This window comes from Malurus melanocephalus, unplaced genomic scaffold (genome assembly GCF_030028575.1).
Source record: "Malurus melanocephalus ecotype Western Australia unplaced genomic scaffold, MMel_1.1 scaffold_138, whole genome shotgun sequence".
In the NCBI taxonomy this organism is placed as follows: Eukaryota; Metazoa; Chordata; class Aves; order Passeriformes; family Maluridae; genus Malurus; species Malurus melanocephalus.
The window spans coordinates 1,080,512-1,101,063 of NW_026623370.1; the positions used below are offsets into that span (position 1 = coordinate 1,080,512).

The 20,552-nt window shown below is 36.7% G+C and overlaps 1 protein-coding gene across 1 annotated transcript in view; it reads left to right on the forward strand.

Moving 5' to 3' along the window:
* The window catches only part of RPRD1A (regulation of nuclear pre-mRNA domain containing 1A), a 43,376-nt gene extending 23,026 nt beyond the window's left edge, over positions 1 to 20,350 (forward strand). The window contains exon 7 of the mRNA XM_057371026.1: positions 15,711 to 20,350. Within this exon, the coding sequence (XP_057227009.1) occupies positions 15,711 to 15,860 (150 nt within the window). The 3' untranslated portion in view covers positions 15,861 to 20,350. The remainder of the gene's footprint in view (positions 1 to 15,710) is intronic.
* The last annotated feature ends 202 nt before the right edge of the window (positions 20,351 to 20,552 follow it).

Here is a 20,552-nt window from a genome sequence, read left to right on the forward strand (position 1 = left end):
TGACATAACAGCAGGTTCTTAAATTCTAACTGGGTTGGTCATTTAGAAATACATTATGAATTCAGATTGATCATAACCCTGCCCCAACTTTATGCACACTAGAATGATAACCTTATAATCTGGTAGAGTGCACCCCTCCATCAGAAAAAAAGAATAAAAATCTGCTTTTAGGACTTCTTGAAATTGAAGAAGGTCTTCAGAATTTGAAATGAGATGATACATATTTAAATGGAAAGATTTGAAACATTTTGTTAGTGTCAAAAAGGAGTTCTGGCTGCATCATTTTCTGCACTTTGCCCTACCAAAAAAGACTTTAAGTTAATGCAATGAGCATGGTATTTTTGAGGAGTTAGGAGAGAAATGTACTRCAAAGTTTTAGGAAGAGACAAGTATGTTATGTTTTGGTTAGTGGAGGAAATAAGGACTCTGATGAGATAAAGTACTGTTAAGAACATTATCTGGCCCAGGCCTTCTCTCCCTGAAACAGGCATATTTCTCAGTGCAGAAAAGATGTTCTCTCTCCACAGTTGGGTTTGTTTTCCATAGTATACTCATAATTTTTAAATGGAGGTGAGAGAGGAAGCTGAGAAGTAGGACAAATGCCATATACTTTCTAAAATAATTGTAAACATTAGCTGTGCACCAGAGGGCTGGGATGTTAATCAGTATTTTGGGATTTAGCACAAATCCTGAAGTATTTAAAACTGTTCTTCAGTCTCTGATTTAAGTGTAGGCTGGTGTTAACAAATAGAAATCACTGTAAAATTAAGYGTTTGATCTTCCTGAAAGTTAGACATTTGCGTCTGTGTTTTGGTGGGATTTATTTCCTTCCTCCCTATACATATAAACTAGATTTTTTATGTTRTCACATAAAGGTGTAGAAAATCAATTTTGTAGTCAGCACATGCAACAGTTTTAAAGCTTGGCTGCACACAGAATTTGGGGTAGAAAACATAYAGTAGCTGCTTAGTTACTTATTGCATTGCAAGACAGAGTCAAGTTTTGAAAAACAGAATTGAAAGCTGGAGATAAGCATTGAGCCTTGAGTTCCACCCTTCAAAAGACCCTTATTTTGAAGTCAGTTTTGAAAATAGGACTTTTAACAACGTATCAAAAATAGCAGTAAAATAATGTAAAGAGGGCTGGAGAATCACGATTTACATCTGTGGTCCTAGAGGCTAAGTAGGTTGGGCTTAATGGGGCTCTACTTCCTGAAATGTTAGGTTGTTATGATGATGTTCCATTCCTAATTATGTGTTCCTTTGTGTCTCTTCATTTAGTATCAAAGGTTCATTTTGCTCCAGCCCAAATACTTCATTGGACAGTAGAGGTGGTAGAGGGACATCATCATTTGTTTTTACCACATTTATGCCTTTAAACAGCTCCCACATTTTACATGGAGCACTGAGCTCSCTATAACTTCTTCAGAAACAAGCCTCAGAACTGTTATGTTCGCAGTAAATGTGAGCCCTTTGATCCTGGAGAAGACGAAGGCAGGTGACAGCAGACGGTGTAACTCCCCCGAATGTTACACTTGGCGATGTTTCAGGCACACAAAGTTTTGATATAATTTATTTCTAGGTTGCTAGTAGCTACCAGAGTAGGAGGAATTATTCTGCAAAGGCAGTAGATATGACATCAGTCATTTTCTGCATCACATTCCTATTTACCCTTTATAATGACCCATCACTTTATTTCTTTGTGCACTGTCATTTATTCTGCATTCTCCTCAAGCCATGGTCACKAAGAGACCACTGAGAACATTGCATTCATAGAGAATCTTCTTTTTTTTTTGCATCCCTCCATCTTGCCTTTGCTGTCCTACACATACAGACTCAACAGTGAAAGCTGCTGCTTTTCATTGCCCAATATTTCAGACTGTCAAGGTGATGACAAGTTTAAATTCTTGATGTGTTCTAGAAACATAAAATTTCCCATGTTAAATTACCTGTTTTCTGATTGAGATAATCAACATCCTTCAACTGTGATGAGCCATGGGCAAAAGGTGGTGACTCATAAGGMCAGCATATTTGATAGGTAAATTTGGCAAGCTGTGCCATCAACTTTTTCTTGAAGTGTTTGTCATCCAGAGGAAATCGGGTTTGTTAAACTGATACTGGGCAYGTAGCTTTCAGACATACCTGCTCAGTCTTACTCATCTGCGTTTCCATGATGATGGAATTGATGCTGGATGAGTACCAGGAGACCATGGTTTCCTCTTCCCTCATTTTCTGTCTTCTGCCGTAGGTATGTGGCAGTTTTTGTTGTAGCAATTTTTGTTGCTGCTCTGTTTTTTAAAATGGTGGTACATTAAACCTAGATTCTTTAAATCTAGGAGCTGTACTACTGCAATTAGTATTGTATACACTGGCTGTTTAAACAAAACAATTTAGCGTGCCATCTTGAAAGCCAGGCATTTCTTGTGTTTCCTGTCACCAACAGCAACGGGTCATATGTAGTGAATAGAGTGCCATTTCTAGTAGAGAAACGTGTTATTTAGCATAAGATGATGTTAGATGCAACCTCTGTAAAGAGAATTCTGTCTGCATGTATGCCTATTGTTTGCTCTTGTGGTGATAACACAGCTACTATGCTTAGCTTATCTGAAGATGTAGGAATGGAAAGTCCCTATTTATAATACTCTTATCTGTTAAAGAAATCAAGCATTCTTGCTCAAGCAGTGTTATCTCAAAGACTTTTTGTCCTCAGGCTGAAAGATTGTGGAATAAAGCAGTGATGCAGGTGCAAACCCAAAGCAGAAAGTACAGTCASTACACACAGGTTTGGTTTTGAGAAACTGCCTGAACTTTTTCAGRCAACACATTCTTCTCAAGAGCCAGTAATTCTTGGTTTTCTGGATTTCTTCTTGTACAATAGTGCTGTCTTAGAACACAGCAGCAAGAWATTTAACATGACTAGGCTATCCTCCAGATAGGAGTCTTTAAAATACTACTTGGGTTTCCTGGCCAGCTTCTTACCTGSAATTTATATGGATTGTTAATGCATTCCCTTGCCACAGAGCTTGTAAGTGGAAGTCATCCTATGTCATTGAAATTGTAATGGGCAGTTTCTTCTGCAGCTRTTATGTACTCATGTTCATTCTCAGCATTTCTAAAAAGGAGCACATTGAAACTTCTTCATCTTCTGKCTGGTTAGTGTCTTCAGCTTTATGCAAAGAGAAGAATCCAGGCCAGTCTTCTGGAACACCAAGATCTTCCTTTTTTTGCCAACCCACACTAGTAGAGCTATGACACTTTATGCTTAGTCCTTGACTCCTAGAAGGATTCTGCTTTATTGTTTGGCTAATACTGGATCATGCAGCTGCTTTTAAGCCAGTTGAAAATGATTTTGTTGATCCATACATAAACGAGAAAAGTATTGGCATAATTGTTTTTCAAATCTAACAGTTCAAGATAGAGAAGATTCCTGTCAATGCTAACTAGGACTATCTCACTTATTCCATTTGTGTTGTCTGCACTCTTATGTGTGCATGTACAGCTCAGCAAATAACCTCAGCTCAGCCCCAAATCCTTGTAGCCATGCTGAATAGCTGCTGCTGTAGTCAGTGGAAAATTAATGTTCTTCTCATGCAGCACGATCAGAAAAATTGTACATGCTCAATGGCAGCTGTAGGTTTCAACCTTGTGTTTCCATTAAACAGTAAGCAATAATTCCTAGGTTTCTCAGGGAAAATCTGTATGTGGGCTGTGGAATAATCTCGGTTACTTGAACTTCAGGTTTGGATTTCCCTGAAAGTATTTATTGTCTTCTGGAGTCTGAATAATTAACATTCAGTTAGGTATATAACTAAAAGAGCAAGGGAATTTACAGAAACTACTCTTAAAAATACCAAAATGAATAATGRCTGAAGTTCATGATGTTTTTACAATCTTCAGTTATAAAATGGTAAGCACAAACTCCAGATTTGCATCTTTCAATATAATTGATAAAAGCTTAGCATTTAAAACTGTATTTTGTAATTTAAGAAATGACGATTGTATTATGGGATTTAAGATTTAGAGCAAACTTGTTTTCTGCATATAAGCTAGTGCCCAAGTTTCAGCAGGAGGACATTGCTGGAAAATACTGAGTTTTATTAGAGCTCCAGTAAAACAAAGCTACTCATGAGATACATACACGCACAGACAAACTGTTGTGAGAGTTAGTAGGCAGGCTCTTAGTGCTGCAGTGAGAGGGAGGGATACTACAGAGAATGCTGAGGGATACTACTCTGAGAATGCTGTGAGGTTCAGAGTCTCARTGAAATAATGTCCTTAGGAGGCATGTTGTTCATGTCCCTCAAAATGTTTAAGTACAGACAAGCTCTCTCTTACACTGCAGCATACAGGCTTGTTAAAGCATGCTGCTCACTTTTTCACGGCACATGTGTGGTTAACAATGCTTTTTCTTCCAACATTGGGTTACCTAGCAATATTTTTATATAATGTCACGTAGCTTTTGCCATGTTGCACAATGAACTTTCTCCTCCAAACTTCAGTTCATTTGGAAACATAATGAAATATTCCCGGCACAGTTGCAGCTTTCCACCTACACATGAACAACTGTGGGAATGTTTTTTTTTGCTGGTTTTATTTGGTCCTGTTGTCTTGACTCTTCTTCATAACGTAGCTGTGAGCAAGTCACTTTCCCTGAATAGCGGCAAAACTATGATTTTGTTCATTCTGGCTGTGAAAAGGGGGGAGGGATATGTCTTCTCTGCACCATCTTGCTATGCTATTGCACCATCATACACCTGCTAGAGAAGGCTGAGAGTCACTGAGGGACTCATTTAGGCTGCTCAGCCCTTCAGCTTGTGGTGCCTGGTTAGACTGAGTTTTGAGGGGTGTCAGTAGAAAAATGCCTTTTACATTACACAGCAAGCCCTTTTAAAAATAGTTGAAGAATTTGGAATGCTTGGTGACTTGTATAGTTACTCTTTTAGATGGTATCTTAAATTTGGGTGCAAGTCTTTATATTTGATTGTCATGGTCAAATTTACTATACGTGTCCCTTGGATTTAGTGCTGTCCCTTGTCATGTTTCCCGCCCTTCATATGGGAAATGCTCATTGTATGACATTGCATTRCAGAGTGACAGAAAAGTGGCACACCCAGGTCTAATACTCGATTCCTCTATCTCATAACAGGCTGGAAACATACCCAGAGGGCATTTGTGTAGTTCTTCATAAACACACACTCTAGCCTGCCACAGATCATGTCCAGCGCACCAGAAATCTTAAAACAGGTCCTGGCAGGTGGGTTTTGCTGTGCCAGCCAGTCAGTCCAGCTCTCGCCTGAATGTCAGCTGCAGGTTCAGACCTGCTGGTTTAGTTTCTCTTGATGGAAGTCCCAGTCATCAGTACACCCGTGGGTGTACTTTATTTTTCTTTTTTTTTCAAACTTAACATTTACAAGATGTCTGGAAGCGTGAGTCTATGGACAGACCAGCCTTAAATGTTTATTGAGCAAGTAGGGATAGAAAATGAATTTACAAGTTCTTAAATTGCCCTATTATCTGTGTGTACTGGAGTTGTATTCAATTCAGTTTGCCACCATAATAAGCCCCTTTCTGCAGTGAAGGTGCTGTTTCCATTTCTGCTTCAGGTCTTGTTTTCTGAGGGAATTTGAAGCAGCTCACCAGTGAAATGAGATAGATGCCATTATTTTGCAATTTGGACATTAAACCTGCTAACACCCTGCTTTTTGTAAGGAAAACCAACTTTTTAAAAGAGAGATTGTACAGGTTCTTCTTTTAGACTATACAAATGGAAGTAGAGCCTGAGGTTTTCTCTAGAACCCTTGGTACAAATTTAGGACAGCGTCAAGTTTGTGACAGCGGGTTTAGTGTGAATAAGAGAGAAGATTGCACTGTCTGTCATACAAGAAACCCAGAATAATTTACTTGGTGGAAACACACTTAAGTGACTTGCATTCTGACATCCAAGAAGCACATGGCAAAAAAGGGAATTTAAGTCATTTGCTACTTTACATATTTCTTTTAACACTTTGTAACCCTGAAGAATGAAGGAATTGTTCACATTATTTGCCTTTTTCCCCTCAATAACAAGTCTACTGAATTACTCATGATTTTGTTTGCAAATATCTTAGTAGTAAATTACTGTAACAACATTTAACTGACTGCCTCATGACCTGATCTTCCATGGTAATTTCATCCACAATTGGATAGGCATACAGACATACAAAATAYCAAACCCCACAGATACTCCCAGAGCTTCTGTATAAACCGGGTAACAATTTTAAAGATTATTTTTGTGACCTGTAGATGACTTGAATGGATGAAAGATGCTTTAAAAAGCTAAGACATTTTAGAAATTATGTCACAACACTAAGCCTGAAGAGTTCAAGMAGTGTTTGGACAATACTCTCTGGCACTTGTTGTGATTCTTGGGGATGGTGCTGTGCAGGGGCAGGAGCTGGACTCAGTGATCCTTGCTGTGGGTCCCTTCCAACTCAGCATGTCCTGCAGTTCTGTGATTGCTAACCTCTGATACATTTTATAGAAGATCRCAGAAAGATGTGCATTAGTACAGAAAGATGTGCACAGCTATTGCAATCTGTAGGCTTTTGAGAGCAAAATAGTTCATAATGGGAAAGAAAAGTTGAGAAAAACACCATAAATGTCTTTCCTTGTTCTTTTTAATGTTGTTTACTTGTTCTATATTCTGCTTTTTCTCTAGGCTTTTTTTTTTCCTCAGGTTGCTCATGATTTCTTCCCTGAAAACCTCTCTTTACATCTTTTTTGTTGTAAAATAAGACCAGCTATTTGAGCAATTTGGAATTGGATATATCATGTAAAAAACATGTGGGTGTGCCARATTTGGTGCCTCAAACTGGTTGATTGATAAGGGATTTTTTCATCGTGAATTTTTCTTGGAATTGTTRTATGCTCTCTATTGGTATCATTTTGCTAAGGCAGATTTTTCTTGTAATATTTTAATACTAAAGCTTGTGGGTAAGCACTTTYTTAAAAGCAGTGTTTTCTATATTTTTTTTCAATGATACAGTTTGTATCTGTGCATTTTTKGAAAATTAGATTATGATTCTTTCTTGTTGGTCATGAAAGAGGTGCAGTTGTTTGCTTGCTTCATGCATAGTAGAGTTTTCACTGGAGATGTTCCCACAGGGCATATAAGGGGCAAGTAAATCAAAATACCTACTGCTGCTGTGTAGTTCTCCTTTCCAACTTTACCTTTCTTAGGCTTCCATCCCCACTGCTGAACACTGCACTTGAAGTATATTTCACATATACTTCATATATACCACTAAAATCCGCATACTTGCAGAATGTCTTACATGTCATTCTTACATGTCACATGGCTTACAGAATTATTCTCATTAGTCATGTGATCTCTAGTTTCAATTATCAATTGACACTGATCATATTCAACTACCATTAAGCAAATCAGGCTTGTGAATGCTTGTCTTTGAGCTGTGACTTAATGCTCCTCTTGGGAATCCATGTATCTAAAATGGATGGTTCAACCTACTTAATGAAACTGTAAGAATGAGTTGACAAATATAATATGAAACTGTCTAGCTGATGATTAGCATGTATAAATATTGGATGGCCCATGGCATTTCTTGACATCTTTTGAGAACTATTCTTTAAAAGTCTTTAAAAACCACATGGTCTTCAAGTAAGATTGTTCTGAAATTGCAAGGTGGCTGTCTTTCACRGCTCTTTCTTTGGGCTGGATAGAAATAATTTATAAACTTGGAAACCAAAAGACAGACATGTATCATTAAAAAAAAAGTAGTTGGAAGAACTTCAAAATGTCCAAGGCCAGTTTTGTATAAATAGACYCTATTCTGATAGATTATTTAAATGGAAAAGATCACCAGTATGGGCTCACCTATAGCCAAAATTTGGGGTACTACATCTGCACTTTATTTCACCCTAAATAAAGTTAATACCCGATCTCAGGTCACTAGAATGCTTTGAATCAAACAATTTACATTTTATTTTTTGCTCGTAGGTTAAAACTGAGTGGTTCTATACTGCAGTTAAAASAGCTATATATGTTCTCTGCTGCTTCGATTAAACTGCTACTAGTTTAACCATGCTACAATAAAACTAGGTTTTATAGTTCTACATTGCCTAGGTCTATCTTTGACAAAAGAAAAGTGTCTGAGACAGTTGTAACCTGGCCTGGCTAGCAATAGATAAATCCCTACCTGGTGACCTGCAGTGTTGACTTCCATTCTCAGATTCACTTTCGTCTTCAAAATAAGTACAAATAGTCTTGGCTCTACTGCAGTTTCATACTTTARGATGTGTATTTGTGTTTGCTAAGTAATGAACTTCACAGTCCACATTTTTGTAGTTCAGCACTTTGAGCACTAGACTGAGAAAGATGAATTGCACATGTGAAATCTGAAGGCTGAGACTGTTGTAAGGACCTACGGGCAAGAGATGCATGAAATGAGGAATGTACATCTGACACACACAATTTTTACAGTTCAGCTGTTAGATACAGTAAATATTTGAGCCTGAAGTCTTTACACCACTGTTATTAAATGCATTGCTAAAGGCATGCTTTTTTAATAGACCGTCAGAATTTTTCATKCTTAGACTCCTTTAAAATTAAACAGATAGCCTTTAATGTGGATTTCGTGTATATCATTCATGAATAGGTGAAGCTTCAAGAAATTATCTATAAGCTTCCAACCATGTAATTTTTTAAATTTTCTTATTTTCAAAACTGTTCTGATTTATCCCTTGTGTGAGTGTATAGAGCAGAAACTTGAGTATTTGARCAAAATTGCTCAGAATTGTTAAAGTACTTGATTACTTACCATCAGAAGTTCTCCAAAGCTTCATTCTGTCAACCAGTGTTTCAAACTTAASAATTCAGTATAATTTAAGCATCTCTTGGAAGTGTGTAGCTTTGAGTTTATTATAATGGCTAAATTTTCAATCAGATAAAAATGTATCAGATAATAAAATATAAGGAAACCAAGTTTAATCTCAAGCAGGCATCTTTTGAGCTGCTGCTCATATCTGCCATCCTGGAATTCTTTAAATTAAATCATAGTCCYGTAGAGACTGTCTAATTAAATCAATGTCTTTATATAGTAATTTATTTTATAAATTAGTATTCATCACCCTTGACCTCATATGATTGAGTGGAGATAAGTATAAACTAAGTCAACCTAGTAATASCCCTCTTAATTAAGCTTAATCATAGAACCATCAAGGTTGGAAGAGACCTTCAAGACCATCCAGCCCAACTGCCCACCCAGCATCATACCCCTAAACCACATTACCCACTGCCAGATCCAGGTGCCTCTTGAACGCCTCCAGGTATGGTGAACTCCACCTCCTCCCTGAAGACTTGCAAGTCCTGTTTTCTTTWCTTGTAYTTTGCCATRCATTGAGTAACTTTCTGACAACACRATCTTCAACAATAAGGCTGACAAGTTTGTAATTAAAAAATCTTAAAAAATTRCCTTTGAGATTAAGTAATTTACATTCTTTCTCAAATTATGAAATGGGGAAATTCTGAGGGATTTCTGAGGGGACATGCATTTTGATATACTAATATATCATGTAGGACTGAAATGAAAGGAACTGGAATTCATTTGGACTAAGAGAATGGAAGCAAAAACTGATGTGAGGTAATAGATCTGATGAAGATACTGTATAGGTGGAGAATAGGGACAGGCCAAGTGTAGGACTGAGGAGAAATATGTGTAACCAGAACCAGAACTGTAGACATAAATAGAGACCAGGATTGAAGAGGGAGACATTTAGATAAAGAATCAGAAAAGCTAGAAATGGGAAGACRTAGGCAAACACCAGTTGCGAGCATTCGTATTCCATCTGAATACAGCTGTGATAGAAGTCTGAGAGGCATTGAGCCTCTTGACTGGAAAATGGTTGATTCTAGGAACAGTGTTCCAGGAATGGAGATGGAAACCAGGAGTTCACATTGCAATGAATGACATTTGAGATGMGGTTTTAGGCTGGAAGGAGCTGGACAAAGAAATTGCATTTTCAAGAAATGGGAAGAATATTTTGTGGCCACTGTGAAGGACTTTGCATTTCTGATAATCATTCTTCAAATGGGAAATGTATTGATAAAATGCTTTGTTTCTCTTTGCTACTTTTCTGGTCAGGAATTTGTGATTTGAAGGTCTGCAGCGTATTCCAGTCTATACTGCAGCATAACAGTTGATGGTAGACAAAGTCACATTATCAGGCTTTCCCTGAATGGTCACTAATTTACCTTGTGGGTTTCAGACTTCTGAGTTCATTGCTTCCTATTGCTTCATTTGCAGATCAGTTGAGGAGTCTCTAATACTTGAACTTAATTCAGAAAATTAGCTTTGAAGTSTTAAGTTTTTGGAAATTGTAAGTACTAAGAAAAACGGGATACCCAAAATTAGAGGATGCATTTAATTTCCATCTGTCAGCTCAAARGAGGTTTCTGAAGAATTAATTGTGTTTTGTGATGGTGAAGATTGCCATTATAAAACCTGTGAGAATATTAGTAAATCTATGCAGAGAATAATGCATACAATAAGTAATGCATGGGGCAGTGCATAGAACAAAAAGGAATAAACAGAACAGTCACTAGGTAGTTTCTCATTGCTTCAGTGCTATTTACTTAGCTCAAAACGTGGCAAGACAAAATGCAAAACGGATATTAACATATGTAAAAAGTTGAAGCTTTCTTCCAGAAATCTGTTTTCTGGGAAGTAGGCAGTTTGCAATGGAAGGTTAACCAAGTCAGTCCTTACCTAAGCTTGTTGTAAYTGCCATTAGTTCATCTACCTTTTGCATGAAGCTTATGAATGTTGGCTCAGTCTCTTAAAATAAGTTATTTGAGGGTTTTATTTATCCTAAACACTGTTAAATAGGTTGGGCTTTTAATTGTATTGTTGACAAATGTGAGCCATGCCAAATTTCTAAAGGCAGCACAAAGTTTAACCTTTTTAATTAATTTTAAGTTTAATTCCTAGGTTAGAGTGAGGCTTATCTGAGTCCTATAAGTCTAGTTGTCAGTCTTCCATGCAGAAAAATACCCAGACTGCATGAGGCATGTGATTTTAACAGGATAGTCTATAAATAAATATTATTATTCTGAAGTTCAAAATCTAGATATAAAGCTATCACATGATGTTTGCTTTCATCTGAACCTTTGAAGATTTCTAGTAGTTTCTGCACCTTGGACACAGTGCAGGCAAAGCCTTTGCTTTGTGACACAGCTCTGACATCTGCACCTGAAACTGGTAGATTGGAATGGACTAGAAGGTCAGAGATCTCAGTTTTAGATCATGTGTACATACAGGCCATGGATGCTGATGTATGTGCATGCCCTCAACACCTTAAAAGTCTTTTAAGCCTTTTGGGTTTTGTTTCTCTGTATTGAAGTATTGGTTTCCACCTTACCTYTCTGTAGCTACCAAGGGTGCAGATTAAATACTGCTCTTTTCTGCAAACCTTTTATTCTTGCTTTGCTATACATTTTCTGCCACATAGTATTTTGGTGCATTCCTTAGCCTCAGTGATCTGATGAAGGTTCAGATTCATATCAATGTTGTGAAGGGAAAACATATCCATGAAGTTTCAAGTTTTTTTTCTGTACCACCTTCCTATTGCAGAAACTCTCTATAAAGATCTATTTTAGTTGGAAGGCAGTGCAGTGCACAGCCTGTTTGACGTGCCCACATTTTTATTATTTATGATGTCTGKAGTGTCTAATCAAAAATTATTTGGCTTTTTTGCCTGATACTTATTTCATAGAGAATCACTATTAATCTAGATGCTGAATGCATATGTTGTTAGCACTGCTTTCACAAAATATCTATCTACACTGTCGGATAATGGAAACTATAGTAATCGGTAGGAGTCTAATGAGCAGAGTAAGTTCTTCTAATGACCTCATAAACCTGCTTTTATGGCTTGAAGTACAAAAAATATTGCCTGAAATAGTGTTAGCTTAAGCCGCTGGAGAAATTGAAGAGACTTTAATTCCATACATCAGGTTGCCCGTATATCCTAAGAGTAAGGTTCTCCATGGGTAGGAAGAAATGCAAATTATGCTCAGTGTAACAAAAGAAATAATATTTCCACCTATCCTTGATTCTTTGAAGTAACTAGCTCGAATCTTGCCTCATCTACGTGGGTAATTTGAAGTTTATCTTAAAATCATTATAGTGAAAATGGAATTGAAATTCTCCATGAGGATTTTCAGAGTTGAAAGTATCGAAGATAGCATTAAATTGTTACTTGGTTGTATAATGTCCAGCATTTCTAATGGAGCAACGATATTAGAAATAACACCTGGATATCCCAATTCCTGCTCCTCTGCTTTGATTGAGTCACACTTTCAACATATACCCTGAGGAAAAAGTTTGTAGGTACATGTACGTGGTACTGTGATAAAATAGTAAAGGCTGTACATACAGTGAGTGTTGCTGATAATGAGTACTTGTATTCCAGCAGTCCAGGACTACTTAGGTAATTCCAGGACTATAATAACAGCCTTAAAAATAGTCGAGCAAACCCTTTCACAAGAGACTAGCGGTTTTAAATAGAATCAAGCTGTGAACAGCAGCTGCCTTGAAAATACCTCAAAACTGCTGAGTCACTGTACTTGAAAATCAGCTCTCTTTTGAACTTGCTCACCAGTCATAAAAACTGGATATCTCTAGTGATTTCTAGAATGGTTTCAGGAGTGTCATGGGAAATTAGGTGCTCTGGATAGGTGAATAATTTTTCTRCTTGTGGGGGAGGATTGCTGTGAACATCTAACGTTCAGTTTCAGATCTCACATAATCTTTGGATTACCAAAATTTGATTAAAATTGCATTCTGTACCTTACAATGCATCAATAATATAAAGAGCTATAAAACCTTACTCTTTTTTTTTTCTTAATTTACTTTAGTTTTGCAGTAAAAATGTTGAGCAAATTTCCTCAGAGTTCCATATTTTTGAGAAGGCATAAGGAACAAATTTTGACTCCCAAGAGTGCCTTATGCCAAAGATGCTGGTGGAAGGAAGATGACTGTTTTATATGAGAGGCAGAATTTATGAGAACATTTCCCTTAGTGAGAAGAAGGAACCTAGTGTTAGTAGTATTGATCAAGCTGATAGTCACTAGGCAACAAGTCCCAGGCAGAATTTATATGGAAAATGCTGGATGTCAGAAATGCAATGTTGTTATGGAAATGATTTATTATCAGCTAAAGGGAACTTTAAGGGAGTCAAGCAACTGACAATCTAATATAAGGCACATTTCAGGTTTTGAAGTAAAGTCTAGCGAGAATATAGCTGCCAAGTCTGTCGCTAAGTGACTGTGTATTTGCCTAGCTTCAGGCTTTGCACTTATGAAGGGATACTGATTTGTTGCATTACACTCCTCATTGACAGAGAGTAAACTTGGACAGGATTCAGCTCTTTACAAGAATTAACTGCAGGAGGGATTTTATAGTTAATATCTTTTATGAATTTTAGGCCTCTTGAGTGTATTGATCCTGCTTACAGTTCTGCTCATCCTCGTCTGTAGAACAGTACATCTTTCACAGTGGAGGCCAGCTCTCCTAGCTTCTTCAAAACCCTTGTTGCCCAATGATCAATCTCCCGGCATCCTGCTTCTGCAAATAAAGATTCTGGTTGACTAGTATTTTGTATAGTCCCAGATGGGTTGTTTYAGTAAACAATGAAATCTGGAGCTGGTCTTTACCTCTGGCATTAAAATCTGTTCTCTAAAATAATGGTCCAAAGTCTCTGCAACCTGGACTAAAATGCACAGAGACAATGCCTGTGATTGGCCTTTTATGTGCTGGCAAAAGGCTACATACGTGTCTTCTACAGAGTCTGCTCACTGAGGCCTCTGGATGCTACTGTGAAATCAGGCATGAAACAGTAAAGTATTTGTGACCTTTGGGCATTACTGTTGGRGTTCAGTGTCAGGATACAGACCTTAATTTCCACAGCCATATCCTGAAATCACTTACACCAAAGAGAATATTTTGGACAAGTGTGAGTAAGGGATGGATTTCATAGGACCAAGGGACTCACAGTTGTAAGATTCCCTTGGCCATCTGTGTCCTAAAAGGAATGCTGCTTTACCCTGCTACTGTTACCAAGTGTTTCCAGTTCCACTTGCTGGGCATCTGTAGTGTTTTCACCTATAGGAATCTGCATGTAATATTTGATTTTGAAATATAAATGTCACCAAGGAATTGATGATCCTAATTCCGGAACACTTCTTTCTTCTACGTAAAGACTTGATTTTTTTTTTAGCTACCCATTACCTTCTCTTTAAGAATTTAAGGTATTTTATGGTTCTCTTACTGCCCTTGGTAAGAAGGTCATGCTGATGCTAGTAGTTGCAAACTTTTTTTTTTTTTAAGTGTTATCTAACATTTTTACTACATTTACTACATGCTGTATTGGGTTCTACTACCAAAAGGTCTTTTCATTGTTCTTCCTTATTACTCCCTGTTACTAACAATATAGTAACATGTTAAAAATTATGTTTAGAGCTTGTAAATAAACAGCATGATTGTTACCTCTTATAGACATTGGCACAGTGTTTTCGTACTTGCTGGAACTTTCAAGTGTTTATATTTGTCACTGTTGCGGGATGATGTAGAATTTTTCCCYACTGTTACTTAAAAGTGCTTATAGACATGAGATTTTGGTTATCCATGGGCTGATTATCCAAGTTGTAGATTAACTATGTGTTGTTATTTCCAGCCATTCTCAGGCTGCAGCAAAACCTGCAGCCATGCTAGAAAGCATCTACATTTGATGTGTTGTGAATTGTGCTATTTTTTCATGAAGCWCTGCTTTTCCTGCTACTGCTTAGTTTTATCTACTTTCCACTGTTTCCAAGTATTTGAAACTTAAATGCTCCTGTTAATTATACCTTAATCTTCTTATATTTTGGAATAACTGTTTCATTTTATAAAAGCTGGTATTCTCCATTATGTCTTGTGTTCTTAATAGGTGACCACTAACTATATTCTAGTGCACTGGTTAACAATGTTAAGCTTTATTTATATAATGTTGTTTCAAGTGAAAAGTGCCTCATAATCATTAAATTATCAATCRTGAATGGTTTGACCTGTATTCAAACACAATATGAAATCTTAAGTTCYCAATTCAAAAAGTTTCTGAAAACCCAGGGTTAAATCCATAAACACACTGAAGAAATATATTTTTTATTATAAAAGTTAATACAAAATACTTAACCATTGGTCAGCTTGGTGGGGCCATTTAGGCCTGGGTAGGGGGTATTTGGTTGSTTTTTATTATTTCCGCAGTATGAGATGAAAGTAACTTGTTTGACATCAGTAAGCTTATCCTTCCAGCCTCTATTATTTGTAGTAGAGTATGTGTATCAACTATCCGTAATTAAATTTGAAGAATAATCCCATTCTACTAATTACATGAAGAAAAGCCTGTGGTTGTGTTAGCTGGGATTGTCTTCCTTGTTTAGCATTTATGTTCTTGGCAGTCAAAGCAAAATAATCTCATGGCCTTGCTTTTGAAGTCTTGCTGGCAAAATGCTAGAGCTGGTACCTCTGCTCCAAAATACCCACTTCTCTGGGTTCTCACCTGTTAAAGGCTGTTTATCTAACTTGCAGAAGGAATACTTAATTTGGAAAATGTCAAGTGCAGTAAGCAGTAGGGATGGTAATAGAAAAGGACCTCATATTGAATTCTGCATTCCAGGAGTACAAACGCAAGTTAGCCAGAGTGTCCCAAGTACGGAAAGAACTCCGGTCACGGATCCAGAACCTGCCTGATCTCTCTCGACTTCCCAATGTCACGGGCAGCCATGTACACCTACCGTTTGCAGGAGACATCTACGGCGATGATTGATTACCAGAACATCCCCCATAACCTCTGCTTTTCTGTGAAATGAGGGGTAGGCCAGACCGATCGGTACTCTTGTAGTATTATTTTTGTATATTGTTGCAGAGTGTCAGTAAAAATACTTTAATAATTTATAAAAAATTGTTTAAAAAGTTGATTTGTTTACTATTTTATTGGCGAGTTAACAAAAGGGTACATTTATAAAAGTGGCATCTGTGTCTGTTACATTGAAGAATGAATAATTATCTTTTGTAAAGATTTTAGTTGGGTGCCCTGTAAAAAAACTTGCTAAGATTTTTCTTATGTATCCAGTATTTAATGTAGATCAACATATAATCAGAGCATAATTCTAACTTGAGACATTTCCGTTGCTAGTGAGGGAGTGAAATATGRAAATGACACGCTTATGTTTCTAAGAAGGTTGATGCAATTTAATGCAAAGTTAAAAGTGATCTTACTGTCCATTACATTTAAATTACCCACTCCAAAAACAATGCGGGTTTTTTGAAGTAAATGTTAACAACTATTTTTCTGTTGGAAAATATCAATCACGTTACACAGCAGATCTTCAAGTGACTCAAAATACTGCAATATTTTTGTATAATTTAGAAGTCAGCATGTAGAAACTGTACAATTGACCAGTTTAATTATGTTTTGAAATTGTAGCTTTTTACAGCTGCTTAGTTTCTAAATTGAGGGACCATTTATTTGTGATCTAATCCCTTTCTGGAACATCTGTTTCCATCTAAAAAGGTTAATCCCAGAAATGTGAAGCCATTTCACAGTTTTAATTAAATGGAAAGGTCATTCTCTAAACTGTCTCAATTGCTAAATGCCCATTATTAAAATTTGACAATGTACCATCTATACATGCAGCAAGATGATGATGCAGCTGTAGTGTACATCCTCTTCCCCTGAGAAACCCTGGAGGCCAGCATGGGCTACCACCTCCCCACCTTCTCCTGCTCCAGCAAATATTTCTAGATCTTGATCGTCTTTTTCTCACACATCAGGAGGAGACAGCTCAGACCTGTGTATAAGTCAAACAGCAGAAAATCACTGCCCAGTTAAAAAATCCTTTTTCCATGGGATAAAGGTGTATTCGTTTGGGAATTGCTGAATTTGTGAAGAATCCTTGTGTCCACATTACRCATCATCTTTTAAGTTCACTTACAAACTTAAAGATACAGACAGGCATTGAGCACATTGCCAGGAAGTTTAGGTTTTTCAGTCCATCAGAATGAGACATGTAATTGTTGAGTGATTTTAAAAATGCCTACCTGTTCTTTTGGCATTTAGATGACCTCAAAAACCTGGGCTGCAAGTGTTGTGAGTTGGATATATCGTAGGAGCATTTAATGATTGCATTTTGTTCATGGTTTTGCACTTGTCAGGCATTGTTTTGATACATTTAAATTCACAGCTTACAAGTTAAATACAACTCACATGAAGGCAAATTTTTTTTTATGAAAAAGTATTATTTCTTTTCAAAACCCATACAATTCAAAACAGTCTTGGAGAGAAATTCTTGAAAATAGTTATCTGTCACTTGTTACTGGTTTCTACAGGGCTAATCACTAGAATACTTGTTGGATGTGAATGGAGAATAACCATTCTCTTTAAAATAGATACACTTGGACATAATCATCTCAGTCCAGTTATYTTTTCTTGTGGAAGGTGCCATTAATCAGATCTCCGTTAAGTAGGGAAAAAACCTGAAAAGATAAAAAATATAAGCTGTTGACACAGCAGTYCATATAATGCAATGTAGAATACTGACTTCCTAAAAAATTCTGACTGCCATATAGGAGTGCTCAAAATAATTCATCAGAGCTCACTAGCTGTCCAAAGATTTCTAAGTTTTGAGTGGCAATTTTCCATTCCATAGGAAAAAAAAAAACTGGCTGTATTAAATCCAGAGGATTTAGTTTCTTTAGTTTAAGTGTAATATGCAAAATTAAATAACCCTTATTGAAAGCTTTTCAGTGTAGATTCTTGATAAGAAAATATTCTGATACAGCTGTAATGTTTTAAATATTTCTGTTCCAGTATGTGAAGCTCTTCACAAATTCTTAATGCATATATATGTGCATTGCAGTTGCAGTTAAAGTGCAGTTTTGCTAAAGAACAGCACCAAATTTGTGATAAATATTAAAACAGCTTAATCTGTTAAGAATTCTAAAACATATCATAAAACAAGAAGTATAAATAGTGAGTTCACGGTTGAATTCCATCCRTAGAAAACTTAATTTGTACCCAGAGGTGATTATAAGTGCTGTGACAAGGCTTATTAGACTGCACTGAAAGATCTGTCTTGAATACTCAGAATCATAGGGAATTAAGCTTAAACAATTTTTTGCTGCCTGAGTTGAAAATAGTTATAATAATGAAGTTGAATGCTGAATTTTTTTGATCTCTCAAAGCTTTTAAAAAAGACAGATTTCACTGGATTTATTTTTTCTATTCATAACTCCTAGTGGTGACACTGCTTACCTGCAAATAATGTAGAACTGATAAAAGAATGAGGAACAAACCTCAACTTTTTCTTAATGTATATAAGTTTTAATTTTGACAGAGTGTTATTTTCTGGATTTATTTTTTTTTTTATTTTACTTTGAAATGGTTTACTTCACAGAGTTTTTCATAGATGGGGTTTTGGAAATATCCCCTCAATATTTGTTTGAAAAAGAGGACTTGTGAAAGGCAAAGTTCACTCTTAAAGCAAGTGTCATATATTAGTGGCTGAATCGTACTTTTTTTTTTTTTTTTAATTTATGTGGGAAAGGTATCAGGTATCGAGTAGTTAGGAGATTTATATTGTAACTGTAATAGTATAGCAGGAGATAACATGGTACAGTACAAATGCAGCCCTGTAGTGTCAGAAAATACCTCCAAATTCTCAGGTTCCAAAGCTTAATGTACATACATGTGACATCTCAGGAAGAAAAGAGGCTGGGTGGGGAGTATAGGGTGCCGAGGAGACGAAAGGGAGAACATGCCTGGGTGGAAAGGTAAAACAAACCACATGCCAGCTTCCATTGAAACAGAAATAACTGTGAGACTGGGCAGTACAATGTTGTATCTGTAGGTGGGATTGTACCAYAGAACTGCTTTGGGGTATTGCCACCCTGTGGGAAAGAAATTGTGTGGGTATACCCTGCCTACCTCTTCTAACGTGGTCTGACTTTAGGCAAACCAGAAAGCCTGCCCTACAAAAGGCACAATTATAAAGTATCTGAACATTTTTCATCTAATAATAAGCATAATAATTAGATTACTTGCTTCACTATATTGCACTTTTATTGAGCATTCTCTGAAAAAAAGCAAAGAGATTCCTGCAGCACTTTGCCATATGAGAATGCTTACCTTGGAGGTCACTGGGACTGCTTGTATATTCTAGTGTTTGCAGGCTCRAGCTGTGTTTTTTGCAGAATGTTTTGAAAGATATCAGGAATATTACCCCACTTCTGTGGTTTTAGAAATAAATGTGAAGTCCTTAGTTACAAAAATTACCATTCTTGGAAATTATGTTTCATTACTTCTTTCRGAAATTAGACTACAGCCTGCAGTAATACTAGCTTGTCTGATTCACTCTGTTAATGTTTGTATTCATATATTGAAGCACCTCTGTTGATCCCTAGCAACACAACCCAAACTACATGGTTATTATGTATTTTATCCAAGTAGTCTTCCGAGTGTCAAACTGAAAGCTTTCATTATGATGAAATTACATTCCTGTTTACCTGAAGTTTAAAAGACTGTGTGTCAGGACTTGCACAGACTAATGCTGCTCTCACAAGATAACTCAGTCTGGTACTTCAGTGATGACCCAAAATACGTATGTGGGATGCAGTAGCTGACAGTGCAGATGACCATGGAGGACGTGGAAATCATACATAGACTTGATTGGCCCTCTGCAGAAGAGCCTTTTGAAACGCAAGGAAATAGATCTGCGGGTGTGGGGGTTTTTTCAGTGGGAAAATCAGTGAAAATCAGCACATCTAAAATTTGATGGGTACATTTACAAATATTTAGGCCAGTTCTGCTCATTACATGTAATCACAGTGACTATATTCCTGCAAGTAAAGAAAGCAGACTGAAACATAGTGTCTGAAGTGGAATTTTTTTTCTAATGAATGACCAATTTTGTCTCAGCTCCTATTTCAGTGTGTCATTTATCTTGATTAGGTAGTAAATCTCTTCCATCGTGTTATTTAGGAATCTAATTCTGAGTTAATATTTACAATAGTTAAAGTATCCTACTAAGCATGATGTTTTTGTGGGAATTTGCAAAAGTTCAATAGCGCTCATTACTTGTTTGCAACAGAAATAGACTCATTTGTTAAAAGCTAACAGGAAAAGTTTGAAATGTAAAGATGTTTCATTATTGTGCTTTTCTGACAGAACCTGTAATCCTTGTGTAATTTATGTCCCCAGAATAACACCTGTATGTACACTCTTTCATATTTAATAAAACATTGTTGTAAAAACATCTTTGAAAATTACTGTTCATTGCTTGCCTACTCAGTCTCATGGTGGAAAATGGCTTTGATAAAACTGCTCCSTATACTCAGGAGTCAACCAAGATCTCATAGTGATAATGCTGAGGAAATGGTTGATACTAATTTTGAGGTTTATTACTCTGTTTTGTGTGACAGTTTTTGGTGAGGAAGCAGTGCACTAAAGGATCTTTGTCTA